The sequence below is a fragment of the Seriola aureovittata genome, chromosome 8 (genome assembly GCF_021018895.1).
Source record: "Seriola aureovittata isolate HTS-2021-v1 ecotype China chromosome 8, ASM2101889v1, whole genome shotgun sequence".
NCBI classification, from domain to species: domain Eukaryota; kingdom Metazoa; phylum Chordata; class Actinopteri; order Carangiformes; family Carangidae; genus Seriola; species Seriola aureovittata.
In genome coordinates, this window is record NC_079371.1 from 25383 (window position 1) to 40875 (window position 15493).

At 42.6% G+C, this 15493-nt stretch overlaps 3 protein-coding genes across 6 annotated transcripts; 2 read left to right on the forward strand and 1 right to left on the reverse strand.

Annotated features, from left to right (window-relative positions):
* The first annotated feature begins 68 nt into the window (after positions 1-68).
* selenot2 (selenoprotein T, 2) lies at positions 69-2605 on the forward strand. 2 transcript variants are annotated; one of them, XM_056382725.1, is made up of 6 exons: positions 69-320; positions 808-918; positions 1108-1234; positions 1314-1401; positions 1617-1708; positions 2073-2605. In XM_056382725.1, the coding sequence occupies exons 1-6, from the start codon at positions 115-117 to the stop codon at positions 2112-2114; spliced, it is 666 nt and encodes a 221-aa protein (XP_056238700.1). In that variant the 5' UTR covers positions 69-114; the 3' UTR covers positions 2115-2605. The 2 variants fall into 2 exon arrangements, with proteins under 2 accessions (XP_056238700.1, XP_056238701.1); XM_056382726.1 differs by having other exon boundaries at positions 73-320; positions 1617-1752.
* Positions 2606-2760: 155 nt separating this feature from the next.
* Positions 2761-9755, reverse strand: LOC130173443 (uncharacterized). The gene is made up of 7 exons (XM_056382722.1): positions 9635-9755; positions 7974-8089; positions 7069-7155; positions 5217-6074; positions 4022-4244; positions 3477-3585; positions 2761-3215 (listed from the first exon to the last, which is right to left on the reverse strand). Exons 1-7 carry the CDS (start codon positions 9671-9673, stop codon positions 3106-3108), a joined length of 1542 nt encoding a protein of 513 aa, XP_056238697.1. The 5' UTR covers positions 9674-9755; the 3' UTR covers positions 2761-3105.
* A 429-nt stretch (positions 9756-10184) lies between these two features.
* Positions 10185-14965, forward strand: rnf4 (ring finger protein 4). Of its 3 annotated transcripts, none has more exons than XM_056382054.1 (8): positions 10185-10364; positions 11969-12023; positions 12600-12825; positions 12967-13046; positions 13496-13508; positions 13591-13705; positions 13842-13893; positions 14002-14965. In XM_056382054.1, the coding sequence occupies exons 2-8, from the start codon at positions 12012-12014 to the stop codon at positions 14149-14151; spliced, it is 648 nt and encodes a 215-aa protein (XP_056238029.1). In that variant the 5' UTR covers positions 10185-10364; positions 11969-12011; the 3' UTR covers positions 14152-14965. The 3 variants fall into 3 exon arrangements, with proteins under 3 accessions (XP_056238029.1, XP_056238030.1, XP_056238032.1); XM_056382055.1 differs by lacking the exon at positions 10185-10364 and adding an exon at positions 10445-10739; XM_056382057.1 differs by lacking the exon at positions 10185-10364 and having other exon boundaries at positions 12020-12160.
* Positions 14966-15493: the final 528 nt, after the last annotated feature.

Below are 15493 nucleotides of genomic sequence, written 5' to 3' on the forward strand. Positions count from 1 at the left end.
TCTTTTTGTCTTTTATTGTGAAGTCTGACACCGGCAGCTTTGTAGGAGGAAATCACTTCCCCTTCGTCCCCTTCCTCCCCTTCCTCCCCACCGCCCTCAAGTGGGACAGCGGCCATGGCGGAATACAGCCAGGCTGGCCTCCTGGCGGCTCTGCTCCTCTTCACGGCTCTCACTGTCCGGGACGTTTACCTCGGTAGATCGAGCCCGCAGCGCGGACATCCACCGGTCAACAGCCCTGGCTTCTCTCCCCCGGACGCAGAGCCCGGGAAACCCGCCAAGTCTTCCCTTTACACCGGGCCAGTGCTCAGGTTCCAGTACTGGTGAGTTCGTTAGCAGGCTAACGGCTAACAGCTAACAGGCTAATAGCTTGTCAGACAGGTTTTATAAAGACTGAAAGAGACTGGGGACAGACTGTGAGACTCAGAGTTATATATCAGATCAGCTATAGATAGCTGCTGGTTTCACATCAGTTATCACAGTTCATTCCATGATCGATTATTTTCTGGATTAATGATTTGATATGTGAAATGTTTACAGTCTGAGCTGACACTCTCTAAAACTCAGGCATATTAAATTTACTATGAACTCTCAGTAAAATTCTTACACCGCAGCAAATGGGTCATGGTACGTTTGACTTTGTCCTAGTGATCAGAACTGCAGGTGATTTTTCTCTCAGTTGATTGACTGATTTGGATAAAGTGTAAAAACTGATTGTGACAAAAGACAGGGAATCTACTGAGTCTGGTAGATAAAATCTGACTTCAACTGACCTCCCCTGCCGGGTGTTTCCTCTGTACATATTTCCAGCATCTCCTGAGGTTACAGCAAAGTGTTCCAGGACTACTCTCACACCATCAGCAAGCTGTACCCGGACATCCGCATAGAGGGGGAAAACTACCCCCCCACCCCCTTCAACAGGTGAGCTGTGACATCACTACACTGCCCATCCCCCCACCCCCCAAGAGGTGAGCTGTGACATCACCACACTGCCCCCCGCCCTTCAACAGGTGAGCTGTGACATCTACACAGCCTCCAGCCTCTCTCACTCTCTCTCTCTCTCTCTCTCTCTCTTTCTCTCTCTCTCTCTCTCTCTCTCTCAACCTCCAGGTTTGTGGGTAACCTGATCTCCTACCTGAAGCTCCTGTCCATCCTCCTCATTGTCAGTGGTCAGAACCCCTTCCTCCTCCTCGGCCTTGAGACTCCAAGAGCTTGGACCTGGAGTCAGGACAACAAGGTACCTCTTACCATGGTAACAGATGCTGCAGCTGTTACCACGGTGATGGCTCTAACATCACATGGCTGTGTTTTCTCAGATCTTCTCCTGTCTCATGGCCTTCTTCCTCTGCAACATGATGGAGACTCACTTCCTGTCGACTGGAGCCTTTGAGGTCTCTCTGAATGGTGAGTCCGATTGGTTCAAAATATCATGATGTCACTCTGAACAGTGAGTCTGATTGGTTCAAGTCAACATGATGTTACTCTGAACAGTGAGTGATTCTTTCTGAAGTAAAAAGGATTTTTCCACCGCCTCCCTGGAGGGGTCTGGGAGGTGTAACAGAGATTATCATCCCCTCTCTGATGGTGTAATGGTGATTATTGTCCTCTCTGTCTCTCAGACGTCCCTGTGTGGTCGAAGCTTCAGTCGGGTTACGTCCCAAACATCCAGGAGATCTGTCAGATCCTCGACACCCAACTGAAGATGAACCAGGTGGATCACATGTCCTTCTCTTCCACTTAGGCCTGCACACACAGGTAAACACACACAGGAAACCATACACAGAGTTCATGAAGACTGTACTTGGTTTTTAAACCAACTTTAATCTAATATTAAAGGAATAAATGAAGAGAAGAAGAGAAAATTGAGCCATTGAAATTATATTGAAGCTGGGGGAAACAAAGCCCAAAGAACTGCTGTTACACCGTGAGAGCCGCCCGGAGCTCACCAACGCTATAGGAAGTGGAATTCAGTCTGCTTAGACTCCGCCCCTGCAGTCTGCACAGGTCATTTGACATGGATTGTCCTCTCACCTTTCTCTCACCTTTCTCTCACCTGCCTGTCTCTCTGTGTTCAGGTGTCCCAGCTCAGCGGGACGTTCAGCAGCTGGCATTCATGAAGGTCTGGCCCTAAAGCAGACTCTGCGGGGCCCGGCCGGATGTTCCCCGCCACGAAACGAGCGCTCCCTCTACACCTGGTCACAGCTCAGCACTACAGTACCCACAATGCAGCTGTCAGCAGGTGGAGTCTGTTGACAGGATGAGGACAGGTTTTTGTCGGTTGAGGTTTATTTTATTTATTTAATTTGGGGTTCTGTTTTTTCGGCAGGAACAATATTAAACTACAGTACCACTCTTAGCTTCATGCTAATTAGCCTCTGTCTGGAGAGGAAGTAACAGACAGGAAACAGAAATGTAATGAATAATTAAAATGCTCTTAATGTGTCAGTCTGTTTTTAATTCAATCTGCAAAATGTCTGAAATAAAAACAAGTTTCAGTTTGTGACTTTTGAAGTTTGAATTCAACATCAAACTAATGTCAGGCTTTTAATTTGAAAACAGGAAACGAACTGTGTTGTTACTTTGAAACTGATTAAAATTATTCAAATGATTGGTTGTCAGTCTAGTTAATCATGACTCAGCCCTGGATTTCTTTCAGCTCTTTGTAAATAATCAATAATCAGGTGTGGAGGAAATCGTCTTCAATTATTTATTGAACAGAAACTTTCATCAGGACACTTTTTTTAGTTTGATCAAACTTTATTGACAGAAAACAACCACAGACAAGTTGTTGATGTTTCTCATAAACCTGAACTGATCTGTTGAGTCGTCAATGTGTTGTTAATTAAAATATCAGCTGAGATGAGTCAGTGGAAACCAATGATATCTTCCATCAGATGCTTATTATTGATAAACATTTACATATTGATTACTGATCAAAAACAGTCAAATCAGATTTTTATTGATAAAGTTCAACCACTAATAATCAATCGCTAACATAGCAGGACACCTGAAACACAGGACAGGTAAATCATATACACCTGTACTGTTTTTACTTCAGGACAAGTTAGTATTCACCTGGTCACTGATCAGTATTCACCTGGTCACCGGTCAGTTTTCACATGACCACAGGTGAGTGTTCACCTGGTCACAGTTTCTGCAGTGATGTTTGATAATGCTGAATTTGTCTGAACAGCAGCTGCAGGACTCAACAGGACAAGCTGCCGAAAGACAAAAAAACACAACAGTTTACAACATGACTCACTTCACCTGCAGCTCACCTGAACTCCTGAACTCAGGACAGACTCAGGTAAATGAAGATTTTCCTGTCTGGTAGGTGTGAGACTCTCACCTGTATTATTACTGCAGGTGATCAAATCAAATCATTTTTTTCAGAACATTACCTGGTGCAGACAGGTGAGAACAAAAATATTCTGTCATGGGTTGAAATATTTAAATCAAAATCACAGTTTTCTACTCACCTGCGATTAACTGCTGCAGGTGATCATCAGTGTTGCTGCTATGGGAACACGACTTGTTGGGGTTGTCGGAGCCATAGGAGTTTATTCCCTGTTTCCTGTTGTGTTCAGTCTGAAAACAATTTAATAATTAAAACAACTAAGAACTTTATTTTAAAGTGGAAAAGATTAAATCTTCGTTTTTGAAATAGTTCAAATACTGACAGAAAGTGGCAGTTAAAATGGTGGAGAGTGAGCAAAGCTGAGGTGAAAGTTTATGTGAAAAGACTGAAAAGTGTTTCCAGGTGTAGTTGGTGCCAGTTCAAGTGTAAACGGGTTGAGAAACTATTTAAACAATGGAAGGGTTGGAGTTAGAGGAGCTGAAGAGGTTTATTGTGAAGGTCTGAGACCTGAAAGGGTTTGAAGTCTCAGTTTGTCTATTGACGTAATGTCAGAAATGTGACGCCATCAGAGACGACGAGTTTGCTGACATGTTGAATCAAATGTTTGAGGTTCGCTCTGACTCTGAGCCACGTCTCAGGTGAACAAACGATGAAAAGTCATCTCACCTGAATGTCTCCTGTAATCCTCCACAGACTCAGACTGGGGTAAAGACAGGGGCTGGTACTCAGTTGTAAACTCTGCTCACTGTCCTCCCTTGTCCTCTGGACGTCTGTCCTCAGCTGAGTCAATCTCTTGCTGTGTCTCTCATCTTCAGAGCTGAATGAAGAAACTGTCTGAACGTCTCCAGCTGAGAAAACTATAGTTTCATATGGAGGAGCACTGGGACACCTGAGGGTAGGACAAAGGTATGTCAACTTTGTTAAGTCTTTGGACCTAATGCAAAAACATGTTTGTATTATACCCTTAAACTCAGTTTTTTTTCTCGGTGTTCACAGTCATACCCAACTGTATGAACTCTGCCTGTTTGAGATGTGCTCATTACCATAATCAACGCCCAGAAATGTCTGTTACGTTTACTTGTTTTGCTCTGTCAGAAAGTTCAGCAGCTGACAATGTGTCATCAGCAGCACAAAGTCAAACTGATTCTTCAGATTAGAATCAATAACATTCAGACCATTCAAGGTTAAATAAATTAAAATTTTAGGAGAACCAGGAAGACTGCACATCCCCCTCTCCACGCAAACTCCTGGGAATCCACATAAGAAAAGACCTCATATGGTCCCTGAACACCTCCCACCTAGTGGAGCTCAACAGGGGCTTTTCTCCCTTAAGAGACTCAAACAGGCTAAACTCTCAGCTTCTGGTAAACCTTTACAGGAGGTCAAGACTTTATTAGACCAATGCACTGACCCTGATGAAGGCCACAAGCCAAAACACATCAGTCTAATAAACTCATTCTGTTTACTGCAAGTGTTGCTGTTTGACCTCTTAAGAGTTTTCCTCTCTCTGTGAAGTTGTACCAGAAACCTCTAAACCTTTCCAGGAGCACCGCAGAGAGTATCCTCTGCCACTGCACCACAGTGTGGTATGCCAGCAAACGGTGCAAATAGCACAGAGGATTGTGGGAAATGGGCTCCCAAACCTGGACACTATGTATACTAGCTGCCTACTCCAAAAAACATCAGCAAGGACCCAACACACCCAATCAGACTCACATCATCACATCACAGTTTGTCCCTTTGCCATCGAGGAAGAGATGCAGAACCATCAAAGCCCGAACTAACAGACTGAGGAACAGCTTGTAAGCCTACAGTGACAAATAAAGTGTCTTATATCTTATGAATGAATGACATTTCATACCTGAAACAAGTGCAGGGCATCTGCAGACAGTACCTCGAGTTCACAGATTCCAAACACCACAGGTCTGAATCTTCCTCATGCCCTTCCTCCTTCCCCTCCTCCTCCCACTGCAGTTGGTCAGTTGATCTGAAGTTGAAGATGTTCGACAGTCTGATCCCGACAGTGTTCACCGTGCTCACCTGGTTTTCTTCTTCTTCCTCTTTATCACTCCATTCCTCCTCAGCCTCCTCACCTGTCTCCCTACTACTGCTCCCTTCCCCCTCCTGCCCCTCCTCCTCCCTCACCTGTGGGGACCATGGAGTAGCGGAGTGCGGTGTAGATAGAGGTGAATTGGGTTTAACCTGTTGGTTGTTTTTGCTTCTTTGCAGAGCTGCTTCTACGCAGAGCCTGGACAGACCTGAGGAGGGAGAGGGGGAAGCGGGGGAAGAAGGATAGGACCTCCAGCGTCCCCCCCGCAGTAGGGGGGAGCAGGGCATGGAACAAGGAAGCCTTCTCCCCCTTGCCCCTTGATGAGGGGAGGAGGGGAGGAAGAAGTCGTCTCTTGTCTTTAGGAAAGGTCGGACAGGAAGTACATGAGAGGACGCTGATGTGTTTGAGGTTCCTCCCCCTTTGGGTCTGAGGCTGATGATGTCATAGGTGTCGGGTGTCAGACTGCCTGAGTCAGATCTGGGATCATAGTCTGGACCAGGACTCTGAGTGTCGGTGGCCTCTGGGACATTCCGGTGAATCAGGGTCGACTCACCTGTCACCTGTTCTACCAGGAACAGTGACCTCCAGACAGGAGGTGGAGCGGAGGGCTGAGGTCTGCAGACTGACCGTGTTGTTCTGAGATGTTCTTCCTCTCCCTGAAGAAGTTCCCTGAAAATAAACAATCACAAAAATTACTAGCTCTTATCAGAACACAGTAAAATGTGCAAAAAGGCTGGGTGATCCTTCCTCTGGAAAGCCCAATATTAAATGTTTAGGTTCTGCAATGGTTGTCACAAATCTATTGAACCCTCTGACAGGAGACCTCTAACCCGACCTAACTTACTTTTGACCAGCAGACAGCAGGTGCTCTACAGTATCTAGTGGCCGGCTTCATTGGCTTGATAGGCCAAGTCAGGTTCCATGAGTCTCACCAAGATCGTTGGGGTTAGGGTCAACTCCCCTCTGGTATGAGAGACCTTTCTGGATCAGATTCCATGCATTTCAGGTGAACAGGTGCCGTGAAAGAATATACTTATTTTGAAAGGATGGTGGGAAGTGAAGTTTGTTGGTTTAAAAAAACATAACTGTGTTGAGCTGCAGCTGAAGTCTCTGGGTAGAGTCCTGGAGAGGGTTAGGCCTCAGGACTCTGTAGTTAAGACCCTGGACTTCAAGGCTCACATGAACAGTCCGATCTGAACCTGAATGGTGTGTTTTGATTGGACTTCTGTGCTGGTATTGGATTTCTGCTGCATCCTAGTGAATTTTGACAATATGATGTCATGATCAGATCCTCCATTGTGGAGGTGGATGCCCAGAGTTGTGGCTAGAAAGATCATCAGTTGATGATTCGGCATCAGATTCAGGAGGACTAATGTGGATTTTATTTCTGGTCCTGGATCAGCTTTTTACCCATGCAGGGATCCTGGGGGAGTCATTGGAGTTTGACCATCCAGTCTATATGAGTGGACTTGGAGAAGATTTCCCCTGGGACGTCTTCCGGGGGGCACTGTTGGAGTCTGGGGTACCAGGACCATTATCTTACCTATGACTCCTTCCATCCTTGTATAACCAGAGTCTGTGTTCTCAGCAAGTCCTGTCACAGATTGAGACTGTTTACTTTTCTGTTTGTTTACCTGTCTGTCTCTCTACCTGTCTGTCTCACCTGAGCATGCCCAGTCTGGTGGGCAGGCTAAGATCTGGATCAGATCCATCCGTCCCTGTGTGACTGATAATTCCTCCATCCAGATCTCTGCAACAGAAACACAAGAAAGGGTATGACCAGTAGAACCAGTAGAACCAAAAACAATCACACAACTCTTCAATGTTCAGTTACATACACATATGGATGTTCTGTTATTTATTTCTAAGCCACTGTTGAGCACTACAGTCTGACATCCTTGGGCAAAGTGAATGAACTACATTTTTCTCTGTATTTTAATGTCTGTTTTTGTTTTTTGATGATTTAAAAAAAGAATTTGGGCTTTTTATGCCTTTATTGGATAGCACAGTGGAGAGAGACAGGAAATGGGCAGGCAGAGAGGGGGAATGACATGCAGTAAAGGGCCACCGGATGCGGGATTCAAACCGGGGCGCCTGTTCAACCCACTGCACCACTCGACGCCCTGATGATTGAAATTTTAATGCTTCAAATGATTGATAATGTTTGTCATCTGAAATGAGCTGGAAGTAAAACTCGAAATGTTTCTTGCTGACTTCATGTTTTCTCTGAAACTTCTCAGTTTGAGATAAAATTCATTCCAACGTCTCCTGAAAATGTTGAATTTACAGGTACATGACCTTCAATAAAATTTAATGGCATTTTTATTTTAGAAAAATCATTTAAAATAATTTGTCTTCATAAGTTTAATGAGTTGTGGCTTGATGAATATTTTCAGCAAAATTTAATTACTTTAAATCTTGTTAAAATGGCCCACCCACCACCAAAAATAAAGCCACTTGATAAGACATTGTTGTTCCTGTCAGAATGATTGAAAGGTCTATTAATGCAGTGACTAATAAAGTTTTAATAGTTTTACAACAGTGTTAATGGTTCGATTACATCATCACCTGGTGCCCAATACCAGAGTGTCCTGCTGCTGTGGGGTGCTCAGGATCTCCGTAACGACCGGGACATGATGACAGACCTCTGAGGTCAAAGGTTGACTCAGCTGATTTTTTAGTTCCTGTTGGAGTATGACAAAAAAGGTATAGTACTAATGTTAGTACTACTGCCAGCACTGTTAGCACTACTACCACTGTTAGTACTACTGCTTACTATTAGTATGATCTAACCTTTGCTTTGAAATCACATTCATTCACCTAGTAATGATGCTGTATTTAAGGTATTTTATTATTGAGAGGTTGCAAAGATAAAAGACGGTAATGTGTTAAAATTGTAATCATGAATTTTCTGTATAGTTTAAACCTTAAAATTGTTTATTTTAAGGTAAAAATGAATGAACTGCTTGAATGCCATTCATGGTTAGGGTTAGGGTTATTGTTAAGGGCCACGGGTCAGACTCGAACCCGGGCCCTGTGGACTAAGTCTGTGGTATGTGGTCTACCAGGTTAGCCTCTTGGCTGCCCTTGGTAAGGAGTTTTAAAATTTCATCAATCTGTCTGATTAATAAAAGGTTATCTTTTTTAAATGGTGACTTATTAGGAAATGGTACAACATATTTATTATGAGCAGGTTTAACATCAGTCTGATTCACTGCAAACAAACATCAGATCTGAACATAATCTGAGAATCTAACAAAGACTGTCCTCTGTAGAAACTGAATCTGTGTCCTCAGATTTGAGTTTCAGGTCTTGGGTCTCATGTTTCTTCAACATGTGGACTCACATGTTGGACCTTAAGTGTCTCTCAGTCCCAGGTTTAAGATTTCTAACTTTCTATTCAAACTCTGTTAAACTGCCAGAGGACACAAACTGAGAGAGATATAGGAGCTGAGGAGGGACAGAAAAGTCACTACACCTACACCTGTATACAGTCTTACCCACCTGTTCTTCATAAAGTGGACTGTTCTAATGTTTCTGCAGGTGATTGATTGAGTTTGTTGTTTTATCAGTGAGTTGATGTAGTGGACTGAGTTATGATCAGGTGTTCTGTCCCTTCAGGTGTAAACATTAGAAACCACAGCAGCTTTAACTCTGAGCTAAGCTGGGATGTTACATTAGACTCTAGAGGTGTGCCTCACAAAGTACACCTGTAGTAAGTTATCAGAATAAGTCTGATCCGCTGTTTTTATATTTGAGTCTTATTTTCTTCTCTTTAAATCCTTCACTGTTTTTCCTGTTTCTAGTTTTTATTGATTCTAATTTCAGCAGTGAAAGATTTACTGTTATCTTATTTATTGTTTAGTTATTTATTCTTGGCGTGTTTCGTCTGTTTATTTTTCATCTGTGGCTGTTCAGTCATTGTTCATAGAGAATGATTCCCCAAGGGAATTTGTTTTAGACACATTTAGACACACACAGTTCACCCTGATCTGGTGGGTGTGATGGGTCAGAGATGTATGGGTTGATGAATGGGACCTGAGGATTTTCTACAGGTTTAGTTACTAGGTTGATCCTGCTGTTGATTGCACCATCAATTTGTTGCTCTCAATAAATGAATATAAGCTAATATTAATATGATGAACTGTCCCTTTAAGCAAAGGGCAGTTATAATGATATAAATATACACCAATAATAATAACAATAAAATAAAAGTTAAAAGTTTTTACCTTCTTTGGTTTATTGAACCACGTCCTGATTTTATCCATCACTGCCGAAGTAATCTCCGTGTTTCTTCTCCCCTTTGACGCTTTGAGATTTCACGTGTACAGGTAGACTTTATGTGGGTGGGGTTTCACAGAGTGCTGATCATGTGTCTCTTTGTTCTTCTAATGTGACACCCGATCCAGGTACAGGTACATCATGTTCATGTCAGAGAAAACGTGAACCTCTGCAGGTTAAATGTCCTGTTTAATCACGGCTCAATAACTGATAATCATAATTCAAACTGATTGTGTTCTTTTACTGAGGAGACACCTCAATACTTAACTTTAACAGTAACATAACATGCATTTATTTATCTTTATTAAAACCCAGATACATTAATGAGATTTATTAAAACATGAGGCATTAATGATGTGTATTAAAAACACATTATCAAAAATTATTGAACTGATCTGCTGCGGACTGTGACCACACATTTGAATCTGTGCTTCACTCAGAGACGGCAGGGGGCGCTGAAGCTCCTCCAACGCTGTTATCAACTTCAGTCAGAGAAGAAGAATCTCCGGAAGCAGGCGGTGGTAGCAGCTAACGTTAGCATCAGATGTTCGGCGGGAATAAATTGGTCAAATATTCGTTATTCTGAGGTTCTGATGTTTAGAACTACACACCTTAAAATTGCCGCGGAACCATACCCGCCACCTGTTACCTGCTAACGGGACAGGGAATACACTGACGGTGAGGTTAAGAAGCTAACTGCTAAATGTCAAAATCTGTTTTCTTCCAAACTCTGAGTCTTGAACCACTTGATCACAGAAGTAACCCCACCTGTCACCTCTTACCTGTCACTTGTACCTGACGCGTAGCCCGCAGTACACCTATTATACAACGTAACCAAACGTTAAGATAGCAGCGCAACAGGAAACAGTTTGTAAAAGGCAAAATATTTTATCACAACACCTGCTTTTATGTACCTGCTACAGCTGCTGCTAGCTAACGGAGGCTAACATCATCAGGTTTTATTTAAACACTGAATTAATGAAGTGTTAAGTGTCAGGAGGATTAGACTGAAGCTAACTGGAGCTATTTGATGCCAACTAAAGCTAACTAATGGTAACTGAAGCTAACTGATGGTGACTGAAGCTAAGTGATGGTGACTGAAGTTAAGTGATGGTGACTTAAGATACCTGATGGTAACTGAAGCTAACTGACGGTGACTTAAGCTAACTGACGGTGACTGAAGCTAAGTGATGGTAACTGAAGCTAACTGATGGTGACTGAAGCTAAGTGATGGTAACTGAAGCTAACTGATGGTGACTGAAGCTAACTGATGGTGACTTAAGCTAAGTGATGGTGACTGAAGCTAAGTGATGGTGACTTAAGATACCTGATGGTAACTGAAGCTAACTGACGGTGACTTAAGCTAAGTGATGGTGACTTAAGATACCTGATGGTAACTGAAGCTAACTGACGGTGACTTAAGCTAACTGACGGTGACTGAAGCTAAGTGATGGTAACTGAAGCTAACTGATGGTAACTGAAGCTAACTGATGGTGACTGAAGCTAAGTGATGGTAACTGAAGCTAACTAATGGTGACTGAATCTAACTGATGGTGACTGAAGCTAAGTGATGGTGACTTAAGATACCTGATGGTAACTGAAGCTAACTGATGGTGACTGAAGCTAACTGACGGTGACTGAAGCTAACTAATGGTAACTGAATCTAACTGATGGTGACTTAAGCTAACTGATGGTGACTGAAGCTAACTGATGGTGACTGAATCTAACTGATGGTGACTGAAGCTAAGTGATGGTGACTTAAGATACCTGATGGTAACTGAAGCTAACTGATGGTGACTGAAGCTAACTGACGGTGACTGAAGCTAACTAATGGTAACTGAATCTAACTGATGGTGACTTAAGATACCTGATGGTGACTGAAGCTAACTGATGGTGACTGAAGCTAACTGATGGTGACTTAAGCTAAGTGATGGTGACTGAAGCTAAGTGATGGTGACTTAAGATACCTAATGGTAACTGAAGCTAACTGATGGTGACTGAAGCTAACTGACGGTGACTGAAGCTAACTAATGGTAACTGAATCTAACTGATGGTGACTTAAGCTACCTGATGGTAACTGAAGCTAAGTGACGGTGACTGAAGCTAAGTGATGGTAACTGAGGGTTACTGAAAGTAACCAATGGTAACTTTCTTTAGTCGTTAATGTTCTGTGTGTTTCTGTGAAAGTCAAATCTGAATTAATCTGGTTTAATCTGATGAGGTTAAAATGGTGAATGGTGAGTCTTTTATTAACCCAGTCTGTCTCTGTTTCCTGTCCTCAGGGTCCTCAGTCCTTGGTCGTCAGTCCTTGGTGCCTCTGATGATATGAGCAGCTCTGTAAGATGAATTCCTCTTCTTCTCTGACAGTTTGTAGTTCGATTTGCAGCACCTGAACATTCATTCATCACTTCATCACTTCATCTGTTCATCCAGTCATCACTTCATCATTTATCTGAATTGACTAATCAGTACAGGTGATGGCTCTTATTAATACTTTTATGTTTTAAAAACAAAGTTGGTGCTGCATTTTATTTTATCAGTCTTCAATTCTACATAGATCACCAGTTAACCAGGTAACCCATCAATGGCCATGAAATCACCTTCATTGATGTATCAATCTGTACTGATTATTTAACATGCACCTTAACTGTTGGAGGGATCAGAGCCTTTTGATTTAATTACATCACAGTTTTAGACACACACCGGACCAACACGACTCCAGGGTACCTGTTCAGATGGATCAAGCCCCACCCTCAGCTGTGATGTCGTGTGTGTGTGTGTGTGTGTGTGTGTGTGTGTGTGTGTGTGTGTGTGTGTGTGTGTGTGTGTGTGTGTGTGTGTGTGTGTGTGTGTGTGTGTGTGTGTGTGTGTGTGTGTGTGTGTGTGTGTGTGTGTGTGTGTGTGTGTTTTCAGGCTCATAGGAGGAGGAGGACCGCAGGAAGTCCTCTGGTTTCCAGACCTAGCAGCAAGAACAGCAGAGCAGCTAACGCTAACAGAGTGGCTAGCAGGACGGCTGGCAGGACGGCTGGCAGGACAGTTAGAAGTACAGCTGACAGGATGGCTAACGTTAGCAGGATGGCTGATGGTGACCTTGCCCCCCCCACAGAGACCATTGATGTGATGGACAACACTGAGGACAGTTAGTACAGATCAGTACTCTTATTGATTAGTGTTGTCAGGACAATAAACCAATAATCAATAATGACATACATCAGAAAACTGAAAATAATGTAGTCGCACATAAAATCAACAAGTGACGTATATATTGTTATGTGTTCAGTTGTGGAGGAGGTGGTTGATTTGACCTGTGAAGGATCAGAAGCTGCTGTGGTCGACCTCACAAACAACGACTCAGTGCTGGTAACAACATTCATCAGTCAGTCCTAATCTTAACCTCAGTCAGTCAGTCAGTCAGTCAGTCAGTCATTGGATCACTCAGTCAGTCAGGTGACCAGTCAGTCAGTCAGTGGATCACTCAGTCAGTCAGTTGATCAGTCAGTGAGTGGATCACTCAGGTGATCAGTCAGTCAGATGACCAGTCAGTAAGTCAGGTGATCAGTCACTCAGGTGACCAGTCACTCAGATGACCAGTCAGTGGATCAGTCAGTCAGTCAGTCAGTGAGTGGCTCACTCAATCAGGTGATCAGTCAGTCAGTCAGTCAGGTGATCAGTCAGTGAATTAGTCAGTTGATCAGTCAGTCAGTCAGTGGATCAGTCAGTCAGTATCTGTGTGCTCAGAGTTGTAACAGTTGACTTTGTTGATGTAAACATTGATTCTTCTTCTCTTGTTTCTCGGCTGCTGTATCCAGCTGCTGGATGAAGGTAAAAAACTCGACAGACAACATGTTGTTTTAAGGTTTAATTAAAGGGACAGTCTAACATTTGTCTGGGTGTCCTCCATCAGGTCCTCAGAACAGAAGAGTCCCCACAGGTGAGAGCTACATCGTCAGCAGTGATGAAGATGAGGACACGTCTCCTGTCCTAAACGCTGCCATAGTGTCCTCTGTTCACACTTCCAGGTATTAGATGGATCCATCATTACATTATCTCTAGATTAGAACCAGGTAATAGACCGATCCCTGCTGACAATCTCTCTCTGTCTCTCTCCCTCCCTCTCTCCCTCCCTCTCTCTCTCCCTCTCTCTCTGTGATCCAGGTCAACTCCGGGGACGATCAGCTGTCCCGTTTGTTTGGACTCGTACTCTGAGGTGAGACTAATTGATACCTGAAAAGCAGGTAGAATCCTGTGTTCTGATTGGCTGGTTTGAACAGCAGGTAGTATTCTTCCCTCTGATTGGTTGTTATTTCCCCCACAGATCGTCGACAGCGGCCGATTGGTTGTATCCACTAAATGTGGTCACGTATTTTGCAGTCAGTGTCTGAGAGACGCTCTGACATCATCACACACCTGTCCTAACTGCAGGAAGAGACTCACCCATCGCCAGTACCACCCCCTCTACATTTGACATCACTCTGACATCACCACACACATTTGCTGCTGTTGGACAACATATTTCCAGTGACATCATCAGTGACATTATCGGATGTTTTTTGCTGCTGAATTTTATTTTTTAATTTTTTTTGTGTTTTATCAGAAACATGAAACCTTCAGTCAGAGCTGATTGATTATTGATATTTGATTGATGTCCCATTCCTCAGTTTCCAGCTCATCTTTGTTTTCATCTGTTAAATGTTTATTTTCATGTGTAAAAGTAGAAATTAATAAATACATTTATTGACTGTGAAAACAGTTTGTGTTTTCTAAACTTCATCAGAAGAACCAATCAGAGACCACACCAGTACATCAGAGTCCTGAGGTCTGTACTATGAAGCAGGGTTTGAGGTCATCAGGTAACTTCAGGTTTAACTCTTGGTTTTAAGTCCGACACTGGTGGTCCACTTGTGGCCAGGTAAATCACCATGGTAACTGGTGCTGAACTCCTAACCTGCTCCGTACAGCCAAACCACTGACCAATCAGGTCACTGGAAACACTGAGTCATCATTTCTACGGGAGCCTGATGGAAATAAAAGAGTTCACAGGCGATCAATAATAACGATTAGTAGATATTCATATAAATCAGTGGAATCATTTTGTTTTGTTTGTTCCAGACCAGCAAGTGTGATCATATTGTTTACATTTCACCTCATTGGCTTTCACTTTATGACATCACTTTAACTGAACTTACCTGCAGGTGTTGGCATGTCTTCTCAGATCATATTAAGGACTTTACCCATGGTTCTGACGATGTTGATTATAATTAAAAACCCTGCCTCTTTCATGTGAGCGTGCTCATACCTGGACAGATAAACCAGAGTTAACTGAACCAGTTGATAACCAGCTTCGTAGTACAGGTTATCAGGATGGTCAATATTAAGTTCAGTTAAACCGGATAACTACAAGTTATGGGTTTGTTAAACTTACTTTTGTAGTACAGGCCTCTGTTCCACACACAATCCAGAACCAGTTAAACCAGTACTGGAGGAAAACCTGAGATCATCTACTTCAATAGAAGTACTAATACTGCAGAGTAAAGATACTACTTTTAAAACTTAACCAAGGGTTTATCATTTTATATTATAAATAATAAATATAAATATTTTATATTAAAACACTCTAGTATTAGTACTCATACTATAAAGTACTAATCCTACAGTGTGAGTATTATTACTAAAGTATGCATACTGCACTAAAAGTACTAATACTATAGAATGTCATAAAAATATCATAATATAGTATGTAATAAAAAGGTCATAGTACAGTATTTCATAAAAATGTCATAGTATAGTATGTCTTAAAAATATCATAA

Excerpts from the sequence above, each read along its gene's own strand:
- rnf4 (XM_056382054.1), top strand. Across the intron at positions 13,706-13,841 it reads TCCTCTGTTCACACTTCCAG|GTCAACTCCGGGGACGATCA; the intron begins GTATTAGATGGA and ends TCTGTGATCCAG. Across the intron at positions 13,894-14,001 it reads GTTTGGACTCGTACTCTGAG|ATCGTCGACAGCGGCCGATT; the intron begins GTGAGACTAATT and ends TTTCCCCCACAG.
- LOC130173443 (XM_056382722.1), bottom strand. The coding sequence starts at position 9,673 with ATGGATAAAATCAGGACGTGGTTCAATAAACCAAAGAAG. Across the intron at positions 6,075-7,068 it reads ACCAGACTGGGCATGCTCAG|GGAACTTCTTCAGGGAGAGG; the intron begins GTGAGACAGACA and ends GTTTATTTTCAG. Across the intron at positions 4,245-5,216 it reads ATGCCCTGCACTTGTTTCAG|GTGTCCCAGTGCTCCTCCAT; the intron begins GTATGAAATGTC and ends TCCTACCCTCAG.